This window comes from Sciurus carolinensis, chromosome 7 (genome assembly GCF_902686445.1).
Source record: "Sciurus carolinensis chromosome 7, mSciCar1.2, whole genome shotgun sequence".
NCBI lineage: Eukaryota > Metazoa > Chordata > Mammalia > Rodentia > Sciuridae > Sciurus > Sciurus carolinensis.
The window spans coordinates 95992544-96010345 of NC_062219.1; the positions used below are offsets into that span (position 1 = coordinate 95992544).

The window sequence follows — 17802 nt, forward strand, 5'->3', positions numbered from 1 at the left end:
ATAAAGGAAAAACTGAGGTGAATCCATGCAACTAAGTTTATTCACTTCTCAACACTACACTACAGAAAGGGATCTTTTTTGAAAAGACAAGAATCCAAGAAAGAAGGAAAAACAGGAGAGGAGAAAACAGTGACAAATTCTGGAAGCCAAACAAGAGATGTTTAAAAGTAACTGGGTGGTGCACACCTGTAATCCCAGCTACTCAGGAAGCTGAAAAGCAGGAAGATCTCATACTTGAGGCCAGTCTCAAAACTCAGCAGGAAGCTGCCTCAAAATAAAAAATAGAAAGAGCTGGGGATATATTTCTGGGATAGAGTGCCCCTGGGTTCAATCCCAAGTACCACAAAAATGAAAAATAACTGACATAGGAGACCCAATGAAACAAACACTAAGCTGGCAGGTTTGGCAAAATCCAACACCTAACCCAAAACTGGTGGCTTATCCTCTTGAGAGAGTAAAAGTGTTCTCTACTAAGGAGCATCACTCATACTTGAAAGTGGTGGACAATGAAGTGAAATTTGTGAGACTAAGTGAATTTGTATACACTGAAAACTGAGACACCCCAAACAGTATCCCTTAAGGACTGCCGTAATATGCTATTATGGGGTATAACCTAAATTTTGATATGAGGGATTCTGTCAAAAAACAGCAAAGCTGGATGACCACACAATTCTCCTCACTCTTACAGGTTCCACACAGTTCTAGTTCTCTACCCTTAAATGTGAGCAGCAGTTAAGGGTCTACCATTCTAGGAAAGCCTCTAACATGAAACACAAAGTACACAATACTTTTAAAATGCAAAATGGAGAAAAATAAAATTATGAAAAGATAAAAGAAGATATTATATCCACAAATCAAGAATAGAATGTTACCAAAGGGTCAATTTCAAAACTAAACTAAAGGACATTTGGAAATTTAAAAGTTCAAAACAGAAAAGTCTGAGTAAACAAAATTTCAGAAAGTAAAGGAAAAAAGCAAAGAGGAGGAATAGACCAAACATAAATGAAAGAGCTAATCCCTATCATCTAACACTTGCACACTAGGAATTTCAGAAAGCAAGAACTGAGAGAGAACAAGAGAATTAACAATGAAATAACTCAAGACATTTTCCCAGAACTGAAAACCAATAGTTTTAGACTAAAGCTCTGTTAATCCTAGCTCAATACTTAAAATATACTTACATCAAGGGACATTATGATACACTCACACCAAAAATATCATGAAATATTAAAGAGGAAGATTCCACAATCTTCCAGAAGAAAGCAGACAATATATCTCAAAAAAAAAAAATCAAACTTCTCAAGTTAGAAGAAAAGGGGCAACACCTTTAAATTTCCAAAGAAACTGACTTCCAATCTTGAATTCTAGTTCTAACCAAACCTTGATTCTAATGTGAGAATAGACTCAACAGAATTGCAGACACACACGTTTAAAAAGTGTGCCTCCACGATCCCTTTTCTAACAAAATTTCTGGAAAAGATGTGTCACAAAATGAAGGCACTCAATGAAAAAGAAAGAAACAGGAACTATAACAAAGGATAGACTCCTCAGAAGAACAATTAAAAAAAAAAAAAAACTCCTGAATTACAGCTATCAGACTTACAAGGTTAACAGTAGTCACTCATCAAGGCACTGATCAGAAGGCACCAAGGGATAGTTTTTCAATAAAATGAAAATGACAGAACATCTTATATGCAAAATTCTTTTAAGAAAAATTCAGACAATTGGCAAAACTAGTTAGGGATAACCACTAGAACATCAACAGGTAAACTAAGTAAATGCAAAGTGAAAACAATCAAATCCAAAAGACAAAAGTTATACAGGAAAGGTAGCCATCATTTACTAAAAGTATCATTTTTAATAGTATGTAGTCACAGTAACAAATAATAACCTCACAAAATTATATATTGGAAGGATAACAAAATGTGCTTTTATGTGACAGGGACAAGAAAAGAAAATATCATCCAGAGTGGGAAGTCAAGCAATAAATACCTAAATCAGAATAATCAAAAAGTAGCAATATCGGCACATTACTTAGAGATATAAAGGTAAATATCAAAAATAAGCAAGCAACTGAGTTAATACTAGTGTCTACCAGGGATAGACAAATGGGTAGTGGGATAGTGGGAGCTGAAGACTTTATAAAACAAATTGATAATAATCTCATAATCTGAATATTAAAATATTTAATACTAGCAAATATCAAAAAAAAATCTCTGCTCAGCAAGTTTACAACCTAATATATCTATTCCTGTAGATCTGACCTTCTAGCTGGATCTCTTTGAAAGGATTACCTTGTGCCATTAAACGAGGTGATTTTCTTGGTGATCTCACTGAATTTTCTTCTACTTTGTCCCTCAAATTTCTGTTAGGTAAAATCAATTCTTCTTCATCAATGGTATCATTGCCACTTTCTTTAACAACTCCTTCATCCATAATATCGTCAAGACCAACAACTAGAGAAAAACAAAAACAACAATAAAAAATTAATCATAAAAAGTACTGGGAGTTTTAAATATTTAAAGGCAGTACAGAAAAACTGAATAGTTTTAATGTGAAATATTACACAGTCATGAAAGTCTAGGTCTATTTCTAACATATGTGACAATGCCATTGTTAAGTTCCCACATCAATTCAGTTTGACAAACTTCTACCTTATAAGGTAACTAGTCAAAAAGAGGCGTAATCATTCCTGATTTGTCCTCAACTCATTTATCATTGCTGTCCCCCTAAAGTATCACAGGCAACTATACCTGGAATACTTAATTATTCCCATTTTATTTAAGATACAAAAGAACCTTCAAGTTCTTTTTGTACATTTGATTCAAGTCAGGACCAAATATTCTAACTGGGATCCTACTATTTAGAGACTTTATGCTACTATATATGTGAGAGTAAGCAATGTAGATGTACTTTGAATGACATCAAAAAAAAAAAAAAAAAAGGAAAAAGATAAAGAGCAAAAGAGAGAAGGAAAAAAATGAAAAATTTGCCCTTCCCCCAAATGGTGGGGAAAACAAGTAGGTGCTTAATACAGCTACAGAATTAAATTATTTTTCTTAATCGAAAAAGACAAAAGCCATTTAACAGATGAGAGGAAGGAAAGAATGGAAAAGGGACACTAGATATATTAATACTATATACTGTCATTACGGTTTTTCTCGGTATAGAACAAATTTCATTTAACCAGCCAACATATGTAAATAATTATGAATGTCATGTGTATGAAATTCTGACCAAAGAATGTGATTTGATCAAAGATCTGGATTCAAGCCCCTATCGGAACATTTAAACTTAAGTAACTTAACCTATTAGTTTTCTTTATCACTAAAATGAAGATAACAATACCTGTCCTACCTACCTCACAGGGTTGTTGTGAGGGTCAAGTGAGATGATATATGAGAACTCACTCTGTAAACTTTAGAGCACTACACAAATGTTAGTTATTATCTTCATCCTAGGGGTTAGAAGGAACCTCAAGAAGTTATCTAGTCCTCATCTTTGTATCCAAGTAGAACTTCATTTAAAAGAGCTCAACAAGATAGTGGTCTATCCTAAAATTTAAAGAAAACAAAATTCTTTATAAATATACTTTCAAATAGTACAATCTTTTTGAAGAGCAATTTGACAACAAACAGAATCACAGAACTGCTCATACACTTTGACCAAGATAAATTATAAAGAACAGAGGGAAGAATGGATTGTGAAAAAAATGCTGACCAGAAAACAAGTCTGATCCTCTAGAGATAAATAAATAAATGAAATGCACATGTATGTACATTTAAATAAGTGAAAAAGGCAGGAAATAGATGAAAATCAAAACATTAATTGTAAGTAGCAATTCTTATCTCTAAAAGATAAGAATACAACTTCTATTTTCCAAATGTCATGCTATAAGCATGAATTACTTAAAAAAAAAAATAGTGCCTATGCTTTTAACTATCACACTCTGCACTAAAAGCTTAGGAGAACATACTCCACGAAAACTAATCAGGACTCATTTAAGATATAATTAGGGTAGACACAGAAGAGGAAGTCCAGTTAGGCTATTTCACCTATGCTGCCACACATTCTTGAAAATGTTTTGGTATTACCTAAGTTGATCTACTATGTTCATTTTAAAAAGCAAACTTTATTTTTCACCTCAATTCTTATTATTCTATATTAAAGCATAAACAATATGTGCATTACAAAAATGCATAAAAATGCACAGGAAAAAATGGAATAGGCTATTATCAGGGATTATCTCTAGAGGTAAGGTGGATAAGGAATATTGGTGTTCGATCTTACACTTTTTTTCTGAATTTTCTACAATGCCCATGTGTTTTATATTGCAATAAAACAAGCCAGGGCTGGCTGGGGTTGTGGCTCAGGGGTAGAGCATTTGCCTAGCATGCATGAGACACTGGGTTTGCTTCTCAGCACCACATATAAATAAATGAATAATAAAGGTCTATCAACATCTAAAAACATATTTAAAAAGAAAAGAAAGAAGAACAATTCAAAAGAGGAAAATAGTCTAGGACTAATACTTTTTTGCTGGCAGGGTGTGCAAAATGTATGCTATGAATTCTATAGCTATATTAATCAAAGCAGAATCAACAGGATTAGCAAGTCAAATCCAAAGATCAATTATCAGGTTTTAAATTATTCCATGTCCTAGCAGTATCTGACAAACTTCCCCCTTCTTGAATTCCATTCTTCTCAGTTTCTGGGTTATCACGTCCTCCTATTTTACTAGTCATTCTTTTCAATATCCTTTGAAAGAACCACTTCTGCAGATGTCTACATACTGAAGAACCTAACAGTTAAGTCCTCCCATTTCTCTTCTTTACCATTGTTCATTCACTTATCCCTAGTGATCCTACCCAGTCCCATCAATACCTGGGTGACTTCAATATGTATGTTCTCAATCCCACACTCAATCTCCAGAAGAGTGTTTGATCTCAATTAGGCTGTAAAACAGGTACCTAAAACTTTAACATAATGAAAATAAATATCAATTTCTCCCATTCTCCTAGTCCCATAAACTGTTCCTCCCCGGGTACTCCCAGTAAATAGAATTCCACTCACCCAGTTGTTCAAGCCTAAAACTCTAGAAATATCCTCTTAGCTCCTCTCCCCATATTGCTCCCTACATCCAAGCAATCAACACATCCTACTAGCTCTATCTTCAAAACATCACTTATCTGACCATTTACCATCTCCACAGCTAATACTCTACTCCAAATCGCCATCGTTTCTCATCAAGAGAACACTATAATAGTCTCCTAGCAACCCAGGTTCCTCTACTGCAACTCCTCCCTCCACATAGTTTATTCAGTTATCCCTGTTATCCTTCTAAAATATTGTCAGATTGCATTACATTCTTCTGTTCAAGATCCTCCCTCCGAAGTTTTCCCAACACATTTAAATTTTGATTCAAGTCCAAAATCCTAGTCCATACTGTAACAAGATCTTCCCTTGCCAACTTCCCTGACTTCAATTCCTATCAAGCTGATAATTCTCACACTGGTCTTTCCAAATGAACACAAATGAACATAGTTCCATTTCAGGGTTTTTGCACTTACTAATCCCCACTTCTGCATGGAGTACTCTTCTCCTGAATATCCATACAGCTCACTCTCTCACTTCATTTAGGTTTAACTCGAATATCACCTCCTTTGAGAAATCTTCTCTAATCACCTTATGCAAAACAATATATACTCCCATCACTGCCTACTGATCCTTAGTACACTTTATCCTTTAAAACATGTTTCACCATCTGAGTTTACATATCTATTCATTTTGACTGTCTTCTCCATTATTATTATAAGTTCCACATGTCAAAGACTCCTTTATTTGTGGCTCAAAGACCAAAATCTAGAACAACCTGGTATCCAGCAGGTACTCCAGAAATATTTGCTGAATAAAAGAATCAGAGAAAAGGACTAGTGGGAAAAGTTTACACTCTGATGAATGAGAGAAAAACATCTTTATCAGTCCAAAGAAAGACAATGGAAGAACAAATTTAGAAGTAAATGACAACAAGCTGAAGGAGGTTAAAGTTTTCTATGTAAGTGACAGATGAGGAAAACAGAAGGGAAAGAGGTATGGTAGGGACAATACCCTTTACAAAAAAGATAATGAATGAAAGAGAAAGGAAATTTGAGTGTGGCAGAAGAGGCAAGTGGAGAGAGGTAAGGGGAGGAAGGAGAGAAGGGAAAAAAAATCAACAAAGATCTGCTCATGTTTGTAGGTACTAGGAAATAACTTAGAAGGTAAATGATGCCTTGTGGTCCTGCTATGGTTTTTAAAAAGTACATGTGGTAAAAATGTAACTCCCAAATTATTTGGGAGTTATTATTTGGTCAATTATTATTTGGAGGTGGGGGGCTCTTTGTAAGCTAATTAGGACTAAATGAGGTCAAGAAGATGAGGCCCTCATGCTGGCATCAATGGTTTTATAAGAAGGGGAACAGAGACCCAATCTAGCATGCTTATTCTGTCTCACCATGTGATATCCCTGTTATATTATGATACAACAAGAAAATTCTTACCAGATGGCAACACCATGCTGTTAAACTTCCCAGCCTTCAAACTGTGAGCTAAATAAACCTCTTGATTCTTTGTAAATTACCAGCCTGTGGAATTCAGTTACAACAACAGAAAACAGACTAAAACAGGGCTAATCTTTCAAAAATGTCTTGATCAACAATCTACAATTAGAACGACTACATAGAGAGTCCCAAGAATCCATTCTTTTTTGTACTCTTGCTCCTCCTGGCACATAATTCCTTCATCTCCAACAGTCCAAATAAATCAAACTGTACATGCCTCCAAAGATTCCAGGACTCTCATGCTGAACAAAGCAAGTCCACAACTACTGAAGCACCTACTTAATTCCTCAGTGTCTCAAATTCTTAAAAAACAAAAACAACAATAAAAATGGAGACAAAACTAGTGTTCTAGAAGTGTTGCTGTGAAGATTAACAAAGTCCTTAAAATCCTAAATGGTACTCAGAAAGTCCCGTTTTGTTTCACCATTTCTCCCTCAGGTATCCCATCAAAAATTATATTCCTTCTGACTTCTTTTTCTCAACTCCTTCCAAAACCAATTTAATCAACCAATTAAAATAAAAAAGTATATGAGATTTCTTTCTTCTAATCTGTTCATCTGATAAAAGTAATTAAAAAGTACAAAATGAATAATTACTGGTTAAAACTCTCCCCATTAGGTACCAATGTATTTAAAAGGCACTGATGTTCAAGGTTACTGCTGTGAATAAAATGAGGAAGAGTAAAGAAAAATCAGAGGTTTTCTTTTCTTTCTTTCTTTCTTTCTTTTTTTTAAAGAAAAACTGCCTATTCTTGGGTACTTGATCTCCCTTTTCCACCAACACAAGGCAAACTAAAATTCAGTAATTGATAATCTGATTTCTCAAAAGTGGCCAGTGCCATAACAACTTGGATTCTAAAAACAGAAGAAAAAAAAATATTAAAAAGAAAAAGCAAAACTACAACAATGCCATGATTCTTTAGGAAACAAGAGCACAAAACATCACACACACACACACATACACACACACAAACACTATGTTTTTTCATCCCAGAACTAGGTTATCATTTTCATTTGAAATTTTGGCCAAAAAATCTGATCACACTCAGATATTTTCTTAAGCCTGAATTTAGATCACATAAAAATTCTTCCAAACATAACCCCAAATCACATTAAACTTGCTGCTCTCATATGCTAAGTCTAAGTCCTCCTGACACTAATACTAATACTACTTCACTCCAGACTACTAATTTCAACCTATCTTTTTGAGAAGATGAGGTACATGAGGTTGTAAAATAATTATAGTTAATAATAAAATCATACCATTTGGAGTTAAATTTATTACATTTCTCAACAACTGGAACTGTTTAAATCACTTTAACACCATACACAAAGGAGATCATAAAATTCTAAGTCAAGAACACTAGAAAACTCTTCACATTTGGATTAGATGGTAGTAGAAAGGCCAAACTCAGTTCAACCACTTCTAAAAGAATTAATTTCTGTATCATAAAGTTGGCATTAAGGAACAAACATGAGGGAAAAAAGATAATATCTTCACAATATTACAATAAGCTAGATATCTACTATAGAGAGTTTGTAATTTTTTTAAGTAGAATAAAAAAAAATATGGACACCTATTAATTTCATTTTCTCTTCTAACATTCCAGAAGGTCAACCAACCTCTACTGATCCTCCCTTTGATGAGAGTTCTTTCCTTCATGGATAACTCACCTATTCACCACCCCCCCAAAAAAAGTAGGAATGATATATACTCTTATCAAATTGTATGCTATATATATACAATACAATTTACTATTTTGGAGTGATTGTATCTTTTTAGATACTATCATGTTTGAAAAATATAACCAAGGCTACTATATATAAATACCTCCCCTCCCCTTTTCAATTTATTTATTTATTTATTTGTGTGGGAGGGGTACTAGGGGTTGAACCCAGGGACACTTTGCCACTGAGCTATATTCCTGAGCCCTTTTTAATTTCAAGATAGGGTCTAACTAAATTGTCCAGGCTGATCTCCAACTTATGAACTGTCCTGCCTTAGCCTCCTTAGTTGCTGGGATTACAGGCGTTCACAACAAAAGCCAGTTCAATCTTTCTCTACAATAAGCTTTAAATCAGTTTCACTCAGTCTAAGAAGGCAAATATATTTATTTTAATGTGATAGATATCAAATCACTTTTCCAAAAGATTACAATTTACAGTTCAAAGAACTTCATATTGTAAGAATAAGAGCTCAATAACACTGCAATTCAGATTATAAAAAGAATCAGTGGAGCACACCTGTAATCCCAGCAGCTCAGGAATCTGAGGCAGGAGAACCAAAAGTTCAAAGCCAGCTTCAGCAAAAGTGAGGTGATAAGCAACTCAGTGAGAACCTGTCTCTAAATAAAATACAAGTAGGGCTGGGGATGTGGCTCAGTGGTGAATGCCTGCCCCTGAGTTCAATCGCCGGTTCTCAAAAAAAAACCATGTTGGCAGCACAGTAAAGCAAGACTGTAATCCCTGCAGCTTGTGAGGTTGAGGCAGGAGAACTGCAAGTTCATAGCCAGACTTAGCAACATAGGCTACGAGACCCTGTCTCAAAATTTAAAAGGTTGAGAATATGGCTCCGTGGTTAAAGTGCCCCTGGGTTCAATATCTAGTACCAAAAATAAAAAAAGAAACACGTTTACTAAAGTAGACATGAACACTTCAGATTTGTATCTTGCCCTTTTAAATGTCTTCAGTTTTGCCTACTCTCCTATTCAGGTCTTAATGTTGTGCTGTCCATGATTTATATAAATTCTTTTTTTTTAAAAAATATTTTTAGTTGTAGATGGACACAATACCTTTATTTTATTTTTATGTGATGCTGAGGATCGAACCCAGTGCCTCACACAAGCTAGGCGAGCACTCTACAACTGAGCCACAACCCCAGTGTTATTTATTTGAAGTGTTTCCTTGTTTATCTTATTTTAGTATTTGATATAAAGTTAATTTTTCTTTAGAATGCTGTATCTTCAGTCACTTCAATACTATTCAATTATCTATCCTTTCTGCTATGATTTATAGTTACTTTAACATATTACAATTATGATTGAATGTTCACAAACATTTTAGCTGTTGCCAATCTCAATTTCATGGTTTAGGAGAAATTTATAGGTATTTTCATGGAAAAAGTATGCTTTCTATCAAACAAGTCTAAAAAATACTGAGTTAAAAAAGAAGCTACCTACTAGCTCGGGAGGGTAAAGCAGGAGGATCACAAGTTCAAAGACAGTCTCAGCAACCTAGCAAGACCCTGTCTCAAAACAAAAAACATAAAAAGGGTAGGAGATGTGGTTCAATGATTAAGCATCCCTGGGGTTAAATCCCTGTACCAAAAAAAAAAAAAAAGTTACAACACTGAAAAACTCAGAGGCCTCAAAGTGTTAAAGCGCAATATGAAAATAAGCATGTGAAACGTAGTATGATTGTGTCCCAAGCTATCTTCATATCCCTCCCACACAAAAATACACCAAAATGCTAATAATAATAGTTATTTCAGAAAATTTTCCCTTTTTCTTGTTCACATTTTCTAGTCCATTTTGCATTAAAAGTATTTTGTTGAAATTTTTTTCAAAAAAAAAATTTTTTTCCAACGTAGTTTAAATTCATTTGTAAATGCCCAGAGAAAAAAGCAAGATACACACCCAACAAAGGTTTTCTAGGCAGAGGAAAATGGTATTCATGTCACATTTAAAAAAACATTTCTATCAAAATTATACACACACATAATTTTAAAGGTGTCTCTAGGTCCACAGTTTGTTAACAAAAACATTAATATCCAGTAACCACTTTCCTCTCTGAACTTCAGTTTCGTCCCTGGGAATATACCCTTCACTGAAGGGTTTCTGTGAAAATAAACCAATGTAGCTTTAAACACAGTGTCTAAAGGGCAAGTAATATCAAATGATAAACACTATTAGTATACATGGCAATTATTCTGAAAGAGTTTTCTACAGCCTGAAGTACACTGTCATTTTGCTACTACCCAACTATCTAAAACAAGTAATGCTGTGGCCAAATTACTCTATCAAGCTAATAAAAAGTGAGATGGTAACTGCTCTCCAAAATTTAACATTTTAATTCAGCCTGAAAATACCATAAACTGTTTACCTTTAAATTAATTCCTTTAAAAATATCCCCTAAGCACCTACCCTACCATATTATACACTGTCCTAGAGTATTGTAGATACCAAGAACAAAAGACTGCAGACACATGACCTGATTTCTTATGTAAATATAGGGGGGGTGCTTTACATAGACTGAAATAAACGTAAGTGACATGTCAAATGATTGAATATACTGACCTTATTTCGATTAATTCAAATTGCAAAAATAATGTAAAGGGAACTGGGTAAACTGAAATCATACTTAATATTTGAAAATCAAGAACAATTTTTAAATATTTTTGGTAGAATAATGTTATGGTGTCTGTTTTTCCAAATATAAAGAATTCCTGTATTTCAGAGATACATGCTGAAATTATTTAGAGATGAAATCATAGTATTTCTGATCTGTGGTTCAAAATAATCCTGAACAAAAGGAGGTGTTAAGAGAGTAGGGCACCAATGAAACAAGAAAAATTATGAACTGTTTAAGCTGGTAACAACTACACAGGGATTTATCATGCTATTCTCGCTGTTTCTATACATGTTTAATGTTTTCCATAAAATAAAATTAAATTTTAAAAACGTTCCCATGAAGCTTCATTTTAATGATGGTGAAACGAAATATACAGCATGCCAGATAATAGTGAAGGGAGTGCAGAACAGGGAAAAGAATTACTTTGTAATTATAAATAGGCTGGTTAGAGAAAGTCAGGGATAATTGTTCTGGTTATTTATTGTACAAGAGCTTCTGACCAGGAAGAATGTGGAGACTAAAATCCAGGCCACTGTCTGTTCTCCAAACTGCACAAGAAAAAGAGCTATCCTTTTATAACTCCTAAAAAGGCACTGAATAGGTCCAAAGGGAGCTCAGGGATGATACTGCTGAAGTTAACTTCAGCAAAACAAAACAAAAAACCTGAACCAGGTAAGGAATAGCTTTCTAGTTAGAAGATGCTGAAGTAGAAATATGCCTCAGGTATTAAAATAATAATATGAATAGTGTGGGGATAGGTCTGTGTTGCCAGTTTAGCAAAGGGGAGAGAGAACAGCAGAATAGTTCAGAAAAAGATCAAGTCAAATTGAGTAAGGTCTTCTAAACCATAAGAATTTTAGCTTCTCTGTACAAAATGAAGACATAGCAGAGCATGGTAAGTGCAAAAATGACAAAATCTAACTCTTCAAAGGATTACTCAATTACTTCATCGCTTGTGTTCTTTTAAAAATAGGTTATAAGGAAACCCAAAGGGCAGAAGCAGGAAAGCCAGTTAGAGGATGCTACAATGATCAGGTGTGAGATGCCAACCATTAAGACCAAGGTTTCAGTGAAGAAAGTTAGAAGTGTGAGTACCTAGATTCTGGATCCATTCTGAATATAAAGCCAACAGAATTCACTGATGAACTGAATATGAAATAGGGAGAAATAACTGGTGATCTCAAAGTTTTTTCTGCCGAACAACTTAAAGGAAGAAACTGTCATTTAGAGGTAGGAAAGACTGTAGAATTAGTGATACCAAAAGACAGGCTGAGACATGTGTAATGACACATCTGCAATCCCCAACTACTGCAAAGGCTAAGGCAGGAGGATCACATGCTGGTGGCTACAGTGGGCACTTTAGGAGACACTGTGTCAAAATAAAAAAAGGTGGGGGATATAGTGCGGTGGTAGAATGCTTGTTTAGCACACATGAAGTCCTAGTTTCAATCCTGGGGGCAGGGGCAGGGGAAATCAAGAGTTCAATTTTAAACCCTAAACTGAAGATTCCCAATAGACAACCAAACCAAGTAAACATAAGAAACTTCAGTTTAGGCAAGAAGTTGAAGTTAATAATTTATATACTTGGGAGTTGAATCACAGACATTTTTTATTTTTTTAAGTTAGAAAACTGAATGATATTCCCACAAAAGGGAAGAGAAATAGAAGAATTATCTAAAAATCTGAACACTTCAACACTCTTAATTTTTAGAGGTCAGAAAACGAAGTATCAAAAAAAAAAAAAACCCAGAAAATAATCAAGAACATGAAGAGAGCCTAAAGAATGGGAGAAAATCTTTATCACCAGCACCTCAGATAAAGCATTTATCTCCAGAACTTAAAAAAACTCAACACCAAAGAAACAAATAACCCAATCAATAAATGGGCTAAGGAACTCAACGGATACTTCACAGAGGAAGAAATACAATCAGTCAACAAATATATGAAAAAATGTTCAACATATCTGGTAATTAGAGAAATGCAAATCAAAACTACTCTAAAATTTCATCTCACTCCACTCAGAATGGCAATCATCAAGAATACAAGCAACAGCAAGTGTTGGCAAGGATGTGGGGAAAAAGGTACGCTCATACATTGCTGGTGAGACTACAAATTGGTGCAACCACTCTGGAAAAGCAGTACGGAGATTCCTTAGAAAACTCTGAATGGAACCACCATTTGATCCAGCTATCCTACTCCTCAGTATATACCCAAAGGATTTAAAATCAGCATACTACAGTGATGAGGGCACATCATTTACAGCAGCAGATGAATGGATAAATAAATTGTGGTATTATACACAATGGAATTTTACTCAGAATTAAAGAAAGAAATTAAGGCATTTGTCAGTAAATGGATGGAGCTGGAGAATATTATGCTAAACGAAACAAGCCAATCCCAAAAATCCAAGGGCCAAATGCAGATGCTAATTCACAATGGGAGGTGAGGGGACCCAGGACTAGGGAAGAACAGAGTACTTTGGATTAGACAGAGGGGAGGACGTACAGGGGTAGAAAAAATGAATTGGATATTACACCTCTACAATATGTACAACCAGAAGAATGATAAGTTACACTCCATTTATGTATGACATGTCAAAATGCATTCTACTGTCATGTATAACTAATTAGAACAAATTTGTAAAAAAATTTTTTATTTACAAAAAAGAAAAAACTTGAGAGGAAAAGCCAGAAAGGTTAAGAAAACAATTGAGAGAGCTACAAACCAGAAAGAAGGAAAATAAATCACTTCAAAAAGCAGAGATCAATTGAGTAAAAGTCACTGACAGGCAACAGGAAAGAAATATGGCATCTGGATTGAGTAACATGATTGGTATGTTCTTACGGAGAGGTAAAGGCAAAAGCCAGAGATGGAGGAAAGATATTGGGATAGAGGACACAGAAAATTATTTTCAAGATTTTTGCTGTAAACAAAGCAAAAGAATAAAGTGACACAAGTATAAAGTATACTAATGAATAAAAAGATACTGTGTGGTATCTTTTTATGATTTAGGAAAGAATGCACTTTCATACTTCCTTTCAATTCCCCCAAGCATAGACAAAACAAAAAATTAAGTAGGAATCCCACTATGTAACTACAAACCATACCTGTAGAAAATAGAAAGGTAGAAACCTAACCTCAAACACTTCTTAGAAATTTCATGAAATGACTATCTAAATATAGGACATCATAACAAAGGCTAAGAAGGTACTAAAGAATTTCAGCCTACCAGGAAACATTCATTATGAAATAAAGAAAAATACCAAAATGTACATTTCAAGTTTTTGTTTGAATTTGCTCCATCTGTCCCACACTTCTAACAAGAGGCAGACAAGGGGCACTTTGGCTACTCACAGGCCAACTGAAAAGCCTACTACTGAGGTACACACTGTCAATACAGGCTTCTGTGTTGGAGGCAGGGAGTACTTAGGTACATAACGATTGTTTCTTGATTGTTTAAAGTTAATTTTGAATACTTAGCTTTTCTTTTTGGTGAGACAGCACATGGGGAAATCACTGTTTCATAGTTCATTTGAACAATTATAGACTCACTTGGATGAAAAACTATCAAATATGAAACACAATTCTTGGGGATAATAGAACTATTTATTAACAGCAAATTACTTTAACAAAAGCACTGAATGGTCACCTTTGAAGTATACTTTTAATTTGCTTTTGCTTAGAATGTACTTCATTTATCCAGGATCTTCAAAATCCTGTCCATTATATGCCTCTCACGATGCCACATTATTTTTTTAATTTCTTCTAATTAGTTATACATGACAATAGAATGCATTTATGCACTTTGATTTATCACACATAAATGAGGTATAATTTCTCATTTTTCTGATTGTATCTGCTGTAGAATCACATTGGTCATGCAGTACATATAAAGGTAATAATATCTGTTTCATTCTACTATTCTCCCTATCCCCATATTCCCTACCCTCCCTTCACTCCCCTCTCCCTAATCTAAAGTAACTCTATTCTCCCTAGTGCCCTTCCTCATTGTGAATTAGCATTTACATATTAGAAAAAATGTGCCAAAAACATTCACTGGAGAAAAGATAGCCTATTCAACAAATGATGCTAGGAAAAATGGAAAGACACATGAATGAAATTAAACACTTATCTCTCTCACCCTGCACAGAAACTCAGCTCAAAGAGGATCAATGATTCAGGCACTAGAACAGACACTCTGCACCTACTACAAGAAAAAGTAGGCCCAAATCTTCACCATATCAGCCTAGGATCTGACTTCCTTAAGGTGCCCTAAAGCACAAGCAGTAAAATCAAGAATCAATATAATGAGATAAATTCAAACCAAAAAGCTTCTTCTCAGCAAAAAGAAAATAATGTGAAGAGAGTGCCTGTAGAATAGGAGAAAATCTTTACACGCACCTCAGATAGGGCTCTAATCTCCATGATACATAAAGAACTGAAAAAACTTAACACCAAAAAAAAACGAGTAATTCAATCAATAAATGTGCTAAGGAACTCAAAAGACACTCCACAGAAGAAAAAATACAGTCAGTCAACAAATATGAAAAAATGTTCATCATCTCTAGCAATTAGAGAAATGTAAATCAAAACTAAGATTTCATTTCACTCTAATGAGAATGGCAATCATCAAGAATACAAGCAATAATAGGCTGGTGAGAATGTGGGGAATAAAGGTACACTCATACACTGTTGGTGAGACTATAAATTGATGCAACCACTCTGGAAAGCAGTATGGAGATTCCTCAGAAAACCTGGAATGGAACCCAAAGGACCTAAAATCAGCATACTACAGTGATGCAGCCACATCAATGTTTACAGCAGCCCAATTCAAAACAACTAAACTATGGAACCAACTAGAAGCCCTTCAATAGATGAATGGATAAAGAAAATGTGATATATATAGTCAATGGAATATTATCTCAGAATTAAAGAAGAATGAAATTATGACATTTGCCCATAAATGGATGGGAGTTGGAGAATATCATACTAAGGGAAATAAGCCAATCCCAAAAATCCAAAGGCTATACTCTTAATGCTACCCCCATAGAAAAGTCTGCCCTGAGGAGCCCAATTCAAATAAACCAGCATCAAAGAAACAACTAGATATTCTCTATCATCTTAGCTTTTTTGCAAGCTTCCTGAGGACAGGGACCTTATTATCTCAAATACCTCTGTATCCTTCAGCACTAAAACAGTTGTTCACATGATAATTATGCAGAAAATGTTTATTAATTAAGCAAACAGTACAGTACCTACTACTTTTAGGCCAAAGTAAATTATATTATCTTACATTTAAGTGTAGAACCCAGAATGTAAATTGCTGATGCCTACAATGCTAGTTAGTAAGAATCATGTTATCACAAAATAGCAATAATTGTTTTCTCTGGGGGGGGGGCAACTCAATCCTCTTATTAAAATATGGATCATACCATTATTCATTGAATTTCACTTTCCAGTAAAACAGCTCTCAAACACGCACTTTGTTCTGTGACGTTTCATTAGTTCTGCTGTAGTCTGGATCTGAGATGTTCTCTTAAGTCCCATGTACTAGAGGCCTGATCCAAAGAAGGCACTATCTGGAAGTGGTAGAAACCTTTTAAGAAATGGGGCCTAGCCAGGCACAGTGGGAAATTCCTATAATCCCAGCAACTTGAGAGACTGAGCCAGGAGGATTCCAAGTTTGAGGCTAGCCTCAGCAACTGTGTGAGACCCTGTCTCAAATTTAAAAATACAGTTCAGCTGGTAGAGTGCTTGCCTCATATGTTCAAGGCCCTGGGTTCAATTCCCAGAACCAAAAAAAAAAAAAGTTAAGACAAGCCTCAAATTTAAAAATAAAAGGACTGGGAATACAGTTCAGTAGTAAAGCAGCCCTGGTTTCAAACCCTAGTCTGAAGAAGAGAAGGAAGAGGATATATCTGATATATCCCTACTGTCTAGAACAACAGAACATACAATGTACTGTCTTAAGCATAGCTTGAATGACCAATGCATGAACGGATATAAAAATAACACAGATGCCAATTTTCTATCTCAAGAAATTAGAACTTCAGTGTTCAACCAGACTCAAATAAATTCAGTAATCAAAACACCAACATAAAACACCTCTATTCCATCATAGTAATACTGCAAAACTCAGAATGATTATAGCTCAGGAATGCAGATATGGAAGAGGCACAAACACATGAAATAACCAATCAAAAGCACAAAAAAGTTGCTCACTCACAAAGGTAATTTCCATTTTTCAGGACATATGCCTAGAAATCAACACTCTTAAAGGATGACTGAAAAATCTCTAAAAGGAATTCTGAATGAGCATATTAAAGAAATTAAAGATATGAACCTTGAGACAGAAAAAAAAACTAATAAAAATGGAGTACTTAACAATTATTAGAACTTGAAAAATATAAGTGTTCTGATAACCAAAATATACTAGTAAATATACATGAGTGAAGAACACAGCTTATGAAGAGAAAATGAGTATTACATGTGTTTAACCTTGACACAACTGTTTATATATAATAAAATGTATCTTGCTCTGTTCCATAATAAATGTTTAGAAGTCAGTAAATACTTTCTATCATCAGTAACAGAAAGTCTGGCTTCTTGTGAATATTAGGGTAATCCCTGATCTGGTTCATTTAAGATTCTAAATCTAGATTCTTAAGAACAATCAAGTAAACAGAAAACCTCAGAGAAAAAATACTTTAATAAGGTTTATTTCTGTTCATGTGTTTTATATACATATGTGTGTATATATATGTACACACACACACACACACACACACACACATCATTATTCAGAGTGAACTCCCTTTTACTTCACATAGTTCTAATAATTTGTTTCCCTAGAC

General features: G+C 34.5%; 1 protein-coding gene across 6 annotated transcripts in view; it reads right to left on the bottom strand.

The window, feature by feature from the left end:
- The window catches only part of Phf3 (PHD finger protein 3), an 85421-nt gene that overhangs the window by 36232 nt on the left and 31387 nt on the right, over positions 1-17802 (bottom strand). For 4 of the 6 annotated variants that reach the window (XM_047558049.1, XM_047558046.1, XM_047558050.1 and 1 more), the window contains one exon: positions 2295-2456. In XM_047558049.1, the coding sequence (XP_047414005.1) occupies positions 2295-2456 (162 nt within the window). Of the gene's footprint in view, positions 1-2294; positions 2457-3361; positions 3382-17802 lie in introns of those variants that run through there. The other 2 variants (XM_047558051.1, XM_047558052.1) reach the window with 2 other exon arrangements.